The sequence below is a fragment of the Nicotiana tabacum genome, chromosome 20 (genome assembly GCF_000715075.1).
Source record: "Nicotiana tabacum cultivar K326 chromosome 20, ASM71507v2, whole genome shotgun sequence".
Lineage (NCBI taxonomy): Eukaryota > Viridiplantae > Streptophyta > Magnoliopsida > Solanales > Solanaceae > Nicotiana > Nicotiana tabacum.
In genome coordinates, this window is record NC_134099.1 from 63,795,588 (window position 1) to 63,804,194 (window position 8,607).

At 41.8% G+C, this 8,607-nt stretch overlaps 1 protein-coding gene across 1 annotated transcript; it reads right to left on the reverse strand.

Annotated features, from left to right (window-relative positions):
- Positions 1–5,646: 5,646 nt before the first annotated feature.
- On the reverse strand, positions 5,647–6,420 carry LOC107803506 (uncharacterized). Its single transcript, XM_016627250.1, has one exon. It carries the CDS (start codon positions 6,418–6,420, stop codon positions 5,647–5,649), a length of 774 nt encoding a protein of 257 aa, XP_016482736.1.
- Between the last annotated feature and the right edge of the window lie 2,187 nt (positions 6,421–8,607).

An 8,607-nucleotide genomic window follows, 5' to 3' on the forward strand; every position in this document is an offset into this window, starting at 1 on the left:
TACTTCTCAACCCACAACGCCATCAGTTTCATCTCCTTCATTACCAACAATTGCTACATCACCCCCACCGGCTGCAGACGACCAAGAGGAGGATGTCCCTCCTTCCCAATCTCCAGACCATGGGAATTTGGGACACAACTATTTGACCCCCTTTGTAGATCCCTAAAGGAGGAGGATGAGTGTCTCCCTCTTGGTCTTTACCGAGTGCCATTTGTTGTCCCGACCGGTGGAACTCGCCAATTACCTGAAGCTGTTGGTTTCATAGAAGGACAAGAAGAAAATACACTCTTTTTTGGGGGAGTGTATAATAAATAATTCCATGCACAATGTAACAACAGTATGGTACTCGCTCTCTTTGTTGTTTATTTTCTCTTGATTTGTTATGAAAGGATTTCTAACTTGGATTTTTTCTTCGCATTCCAACTTCCTTGCTTCTAAGGGTCTTCAAAAGTTGATCCTTGATAAAGAAAAGCTTACATCCGAGAGGGATCAACTGTTTACTGAGAGGGACCAAGCTGCTACTGCCTCCCGGCACTAGAAGCAAAAGCTACTAAAACTGGTGAGTTGGAGGCTCGGTTGCAGTAGAGCGAGCAAGAAGTGATGGCCCTTAGCCAAGAAGCCTCCCAGTTAGGTGTACAATTTCAAGAAGCCGTGGCTAAATTGTCTGAGGTACAAAATATTGTTCTTGCTGATGCCGAGCATGAGGCTGCCTCTACTTAGAGATTGAATAATTTGGAGGCAGCCTTAAACTCCAAACTAAAGAGGTTGCTGCTGCTGAGGAGACACGTGACTAGATGGAGGAGAAGTATAAGAGGGTCATGGAACACAATTAGGTTCATATCTCCACTATCGTGACCTTGATCTCAGCCTTAGGGCCACAAGATCTGAGCAAGATAGCCTTTTAACCGAGGTTGATCAGCTTAAATAAGAGCTCCAACACCGAGCGTATTCCCTCACTGTTGAGAAAATGCATTCTATGTATATCTTGAGGAGAAAACCTTGGAAAAGGCCAAAACGAGCGTCATTGATTTTGATACCGAGATCGCCAAGGCCCGAGAGCTGGAGTCAACCGCCCAAAGGTGTCTCTTGGTTCTACGCGATGCAACTGACTCTTCTAGTTTTAGTTTTGAGTTATAGAAAACTGAGGAGGAACTTGAAGGGGATGATGATGAAGGCCAAGATCCCGAGCTGGCGGTAGATCTGCCAACTCCTCTTGGGGCGCGGACGCTTCTCTTCCCCCAAGTTTTAGGGACACAATAGTTTAGTTTTTTTGCTTTCTTTTCCATTTGTTGTTTTCTTTTCATATTTTTGCACTTGTGTTTCTTGGCATGTTGTTATATAAAAGTGCTTTTCGTTTAAGCATTGTGAAAAGTTTATTTTTTTCGTCGAATTATGGAAGGCTTCGGGTGCATTTTTCCCGGATAGCATTTGGGTTTCGGGCATAAATGCTTCCGGAGCCAACCCTTTACTATGAGCGTTTCATAAGAGATGGCCCCTTTATTTTTATGGTGCTCTTGAAGAGGACGTCTCCTATTCATTCCGGCACTAACATTTGAAGTACTTGATTAACTTTTAAATGATAAAATTAATTCATCATTTGGACACGAAACAAGATAAAAATAAAAGGACTTTACTTTATTCCTTCCATTTTCAAAAGTACATAAGCATTCATTTTGCTGAAAAGAAATTGCCATTAGTTTTGGCTAATTTGTACAACTTGTTTCTACGGGGCTAGTCGCACAGTCCCCGGTCCCGATGATACATTCTTGTTCCTGAATTTCGTAGTCCTGTTTTCTATGGGAACCAGGTTGCTGTATTCTCATATCATTCCCCCCCAGTGTTCGAATGCGAATTTGAATACTGGACGTCTTGCTCAATTGAAGATTCCACTAGTGAATGGTTGGATAATCTTTGGTCCGATAGCAAGATTCATTTCCCATCACGGACCTTTTTACCTTGCCAAAGATTATCTAACCACCTCCAGTGGCTTGTAGTAAAGGGGCACTCGTGAACGGTTAGATAGCTTTTGGTCCGATAGCAAGCTTTATTTCCCGTTAGGAACTTTGCTGTTGAGCAAAAAACTCTCTATCTATCCGTAGTGGTTTGTTGTTTCCTTGACTTGTCATTTAAAGGTCTTATTTATGCTAATGACAGTTCCTTCGTAGTATGCTTTCTGTTGTTGACTCGTTAAAAATCATTCCAAAAAACCCAATTAGGACAAAAACTGGAATAAGAGAAAAAGAGTGCAGCACACACTTTCATTATATGCGATGCTCATCAGTAATAGTACCTTTTGAGGTGTGCCACATTCTAGTTTCTCGGCAATTTTACTCTGTCTTGATTTTCTAGTTCATATGATCCTTTCTCGGTGATAGTTGAAACCCGGTAGGGGCCTTCCCACGTCGGACGCAGCTTCCCTACATTGAGCTCTCGGTTGTTTTGAGTCACTTTTATTAAAACCAAGTCTCTCGCTTTGAAATAATGGATATTGGCTTTTCGATTATAGTTGGACCACCATCATTATAAGCACCAAGTCCCTGTATTAGTCAAGCAACTCAAATTTAACCAACAACACTTCGTTGTATGCTTATTCGTCCGCCCGGAAGTATCTCATGGTAGGTTCTCCCACTTCCACCAGGATTAGGGCTTCTTCTCCGTATATGAGAGACAAAGATGTCTCTCCCATGCTTGAATTGGTCGTCTCTTGGTATGCCCATAACACTCTCAGTAACTTTTCGGGCCATTTGCCTTGGGCTGCTTCCAATCTCTTTTTGAGATTTTGAATAATCACCTTATTTGTCCATTCCGCTTGGCCATTTGCGCTCAAGTGGTATGGGAAAAATATGATTCTTTTGATTTGCAAGTCTCCAAGGAATTTCGTGACCTTTGCACCTATAAATTATGGCCCGTTGTCACATGATATTTCTTTGTATTCTGAACCTGCAAAATATGTTCTCCCACAAGAAATCAACCACTTCGCGCTCGCCGATTTTATGGTAAAGACTTGCTTCAACCCACTTAGACAAGTAATCAGTTAAAATCAAAAGAAATCTTACCTTACTGGGAGCAGGTGGCAGCGGACTGACTATGTCCATCCCCCATTTCATGAATGGCCAAGGTGACAATACCGAATGCAATAGTTCTGCCGGTTGATGTACTGTCGGCGCGTAACATTGACACTTGTCGCATTTTTGAACGAATGTCTTAGAGTCTTATTCCATTTGGGGCCAATAGTATCCTTCCCTAACTAACTTTAACACTAATGAGTCCGCACTTGAGTGATTTCCACAGATTCCTTCGTGAACTTCTCTCAGGATGTAATTAGCATCGGAGGCTCCTAAATATCGAGCCAACGGGCCTTGGAAATACTTTCTATACAAACGACCTCCCCTAAAGCTGTAACGAGCTGCTTCAGTGCGTAGTGCCAGAGATGCCTTTGGATCTTTGGGTAGTTTGACATGCTCAAGATAGTCGATGATTTCATTTCTCTAGTCCTAGACCAAATTGTCGCATTTACTTCAAAATAATCGTCCACATCCAATGCCGAAAGCATGAGTTGTACGACCGTACCAGAATCTGATCCCTTCATTTTTGTGGATGAGCCCAGATTGGCTAGTGCATCTGCTTATGCATTTTCTTCTCTCGGGATGTGGGTGATTGAACATTCCCTGAATCGTACGAGCAAAGCCTGGACTTTCACTACATATTGTTGCATGCGTTCCTATTTGGTGTCGAAGATCTCGTATTCCTGATTTACTACCAGTTGGGAATCACATTTGATTTCAATGACCTCGGAGTCTAGTTCCTGGGCCAGTTCAAGTCCCATAATCAAAGTCTCAAAATCGGCTTCATTGTTCGTCAAGGGAACAATTTTATTTCCTACCTCAGGGTTTCTCCCGAGGGCATAATTATTACTACCCCAAGCCCCAACCCTTTCACATTGGAAGCTCATCCATGAACAAGGTCTAGACTCCTAATGTCATTTTTGACACCATCACCACTTCTTTTGTGTCCAAAGGCAACAGTCCGACACTAAAATCAGCCACGAAATCGGCCAAAACTTGTCATTTCATCGCAGTCCTGGGTTTATACTCGTTGTCAAATTCACTCATTTCGGCTGCCCACTTAGCCAGTTGACCTAACAATTTAGGTTTGTGAAGGATATTCCGTATGGGAAAAGTTGTCACCATGGCTATCGGGTGGCATTGAAAATAAGGCCTAAGCCTTCGAGCAGTGACTACGAGAGCTAAGGCTAATTTTTTGAGGTGTGGGTAGCGAATTTTGGCTCGCGTTAAATTTTTTCTAATGTAATAGATAGGATATTGCTTACCTTTGTCTTTTAGAATGACACTTACCGCTACCTCCGAGACCGTTAGGTAGATTAAAAATTCTTCAGCTTCCTCTTGTTTCAATAGTAACAGAGGGTTTGATAAATACCTTTTCAAGTCTTTCAGGGGCTGCTGGCATTCCGAAGTCCATGCGAAGTTGTTCTTCTTCTTCAGAAGTGAGAAGAAGTGATGGCATTTTTCTGAAGACTGAGATAGCTGGTCAGGAATGTCCTCAATGGCTTTAATTTTATCGGGATTGACTTTGATCTATATTTGTGACACCAGGAAACCCAAAAATTTACCAAAGCTGACTTCAAATGCACACTTTTCGGGGTTAAGCTTCATATTGTGTTTCCTTAGGATGTCAAAAGTTTCTTGGAGGTGTTTCAGATGGTCACATGCATTGAAAGACTTAACCAACATATCATCTATGTAAACTTCCATTGTTTTCCCTATTTGCTTTTCAACAATTTTGCTCACAAGCCTATGATAAGTGGCTCCAGTGTTCTTAAGCCCGAAAGGCATCACATTATAGCAATATGTGCCAAAGTTCGTTATGAACGAAGTCATTTCCTTATCCTCTAGATTCATTTTTATTTGGTTGTACCCGAAATAGGCATTGAGGAAACTCATAAACTCGTGCCCGGCTATCTCATCATCATTTGATCAATGTTTGGCAATAGGAACAAGTCTTTTGGGCACGAAATATTCAGATCCTTATAATCTACGCACATACAAAATTTATTATTCTTTTTTGGAACTATTACTACATTAGCTAGCCAATCGAGATACTTTACCTCCCGGATTGAACCGATATCAAGCAATCGAGTTACCTCTTCTTTGACTAACCTATTTCTGACCTAGAAAATCGGGTGCTTCTTTTGCCTTACTGAAGGGATGTTGGGTCCAGGCTTAACTTGTGCATGGCCACCTCTAGCGGAATACTTGTCATATCTATATGAGACCACGTAAAACAATCAACATTAATTTTAAGAAATTCTATAAATAATGACCTGAGCTTAAGGTTTAATCTTTTCCCCAAGTGGAACTTCCTTTCTAAGAACTTCTCGGACAATACAACTTGTTTGAGTTCTTTCGTTATGGATTTGGTTGCGTTTGTTTCTTCCGGTACCTAGAAATACCTTGGTACTTGATAGGATTCTGACGACTCCTTCCCTTTACCGACTTCGTTTGGCTCGAGAGTAGGCGTCAGTTTCTGTAATTGCTATGCTACATGTTCCTTCCCTTTGCTGCTGGAAATTGAGATCGCATTCATCTCCCTTGCCATCGGTTGATATTATCTTATTTCTTTAATTCCTTATGGAGTTGGGAATTTCAGAAGTTGATGGTATCTTGATGGCACAACCTTCATCTCGTGTAGCCATGGTCTTCCAAGAATAATGTTGTAGCCCATGTCATCGTCTACTACTTCAAACAGGGTTGTCTTCATGACCCATTCGGCATTTATGGTCAGCGATATCTCCCCTCGGGTCGTCACACTTGCTAAGTTGAACCTGGCGAGGAGCTTTGTGGATGGATTGATGCTTCCGGTTAGCTTGGCTTGCTCCAGCACTCTCCATTGAATAATGTTGGTTGAACTTCCCGGGTCTACCAAAACACATTTTAATTTAAAATCTAAGACATTAAGAGAAATTACCAGGGCATCGTTGTGCGGTAATAGGAGCCCATCAATGTCTTCCTCCGTGAAGGTGATATCGTCCTCGGCGACTTCCTGGAGTCTTTTGCTATGAGTCACTGATACCTTTGTCTTTTTTGCTACGAAAAAGGTTACACCATTAATTTCATTCCCCCCAAAAATCATGTTGATCATTAGACGAGGAGGATTTTCTCCTGTCTTCAAGGGTTCCGCGTTATCCTTGTGGCGGGCGTAATTATTTTTAGCCCGGTTGCTTAAGAACTCTATGAGATGGCCATTTTTCAGCAATGTGGCAACCTCCTCGTACATATGCCGGCAATCAGTCCGGTGGATATTAGTCCCATGATACTCACACCAGAGATTAGGATCCCTCTGGCTAGGATTAGATCTTATCGACCTGGGGAACCGTTCTTCTTTAATGTTCCTCATCGCCATTACTAGCTCCACCACACTGACATTGAAATTATACTCGGACAGTCTAGGTTAAGTTGAATCTCGGGAGCCTGGTATCTCTTTGTCTTGCAACGATCTGTTATTTCGAACACGGTCGACTCTTGCCTCAACTATGTAATGATCTGATCTTGAATGGCCCATAATAGCCTTTTGTTGTTCCCCCAGGATCTTCACCATTTTTGCAACATGCTCATCTTCAGCATCATCAAGAGTTGCCTCCCGAACGTGTCGTAGATATTTCCCTCCATGGACAGGCGTGGTTGCATCCTCCTTGTTGCGGGTATCACTGATCGAATCTTTGTGTTGAGGCAGATTTTCTTGGGTCTTAACATTGTGTGCGAAGTTGACATCGTTGTCTTCCATTTTTAAAGGTTTTATTGCTAAGAAACAAAGAATCAAATAGATTAGTAATAGATGCAAGGATCAACTTAATTACAAACTGTTTAGGCCCACAGTGCGCGCCAAACTGTTTACCCATAAAATGGTACAGTTGAATTTATAACATGGTTTATAGACAAGCAAATCAATTTGATACCAAAATGATAGATAAACTAAATGAAATGAAAGACTTAGCGTTGAAATCGAGATAAGATAGCAAATAGATTGTTCCGGGAGTAAGGCTTCCGACGACAGTAATAAGAATATCAAAAGATAGAAAATAAAGTATTATTGAGCTTAGAAGCATAAGTTTGTCAGAAAGTTTTTATCCTACAATGGCTGTTGAAGTCACTTGTTTACCATGAAAATGGTAATAACAATTAAATTTGATTATGGGATTCTAAAAATACGTGATCTATTTTTTATACTAGTTGTTAAGCAGATAATGCTATGTGTGAGACTTAGAAATGAGATAAGGGTTAAGAATGAGGTGATAACTAAACCAATAGATTAACAATCAGGGCCTCGAGCTTGTCGATTCGGGGGCCTCGAGGTCGATTCTGGAGCTCAGCTTGGAGCTATCGAAGGTGGTCGAAATATGACTAACAGTTATAATAAAATCAAGAAGGCTCTTTATGGCCAATGATAAGCAATAAATGATGAACAATAATGAAGATAATAGATGGAAACAATAATATCAAGAGAATGTGTTAGAGAGTAGAGAGAATGTTCTTGTATATTTCATGTAGAGCAACTGAAGCAACCGGAGTTTACAAAATGACAAGGATCCCCTTTATATAGGAGGGGAGTCCCAACATAGTACAAAAATGCATTAATTACAATGATATGGGGATGAGACAGCTAGATGATGCCCTGATTCAAGTTTATAGTAGTCTACTAGGCCCTGTCAGTCCTAGCCGTGTGCCTTGGAAACTCCCCATTTCTACCATTACCGTAATCATCACTGCTCTGAGGTCGAGTGTCGATGTCCCTCGAGGGAGGATACTCAGCCATGGACTCGAGCCTTCGAGGTGATCTTCCGAAGTGCCTTGATGGCGAGAAATTGGACCCTCATATTTCACCATATACATATATTCCCCGCGTTTCTTAGAGAGGAACGACAAGAAATGGTTTTGACATCCATCTCTTCGGACTTCCTGTGATGGTGTTATACCAATGATGCCATACCTATGACATAGGCTTTATGGAAACCGAGGAGTCCTGCTAACTTATCTTTTTAACGTCTTTCAGTGCACAATCAATCCCTGTCTTTGTAGGCGGTAATATTGCCGCCAATTCAGTTCCCAAAAATGCATTAATTGCGCCTGCCAATACGTCTTTGAAAGACATTGATGGCGTCGTCGGTTGCGTTTTTCAAAAGAGTATTGATTGTGCCCGCCGGTTACTCTGCCCTTTCTCTATAAATGGGGGTTTCTGGAATCAATTACTTAATCAAGTGTTCTTCATTCAGCCTTTCTCCCATTTCTTCCTTCCATTCTCATACACTGTTGTTTCCCATGCCTGAGGCCCACGACCTTAAAGTTTCCTAGCGACGTTCTCATCAATTATATTATGGCCCTTTTCTGGGGCCCCTCCTTGTCGAGCAAGATTACCCCAACTTGCTGTTGTTGTTGGCCCGAGACGAGGAGATAGGGAGGCCGATCTCTTCCATCTTGGGAAGGTATTTGGACTATACACTGCTACTTACGAAGGTGTTCAGACTATACACCGCTGCTCACCTTCCTTCCCCGGTCGGTTGTGGCACTTCACCCCTTTTGCTTTCCATGGGTA

Coding starts and splice junctions, on each gene's coding strand:
- LOC107803506 (XM_016627250.1), bottom strand. CDS start 6,420: ATGGCGATGAGGAACATTAAAGAAGAACGGTTCCCCAGGTCGATAAGA.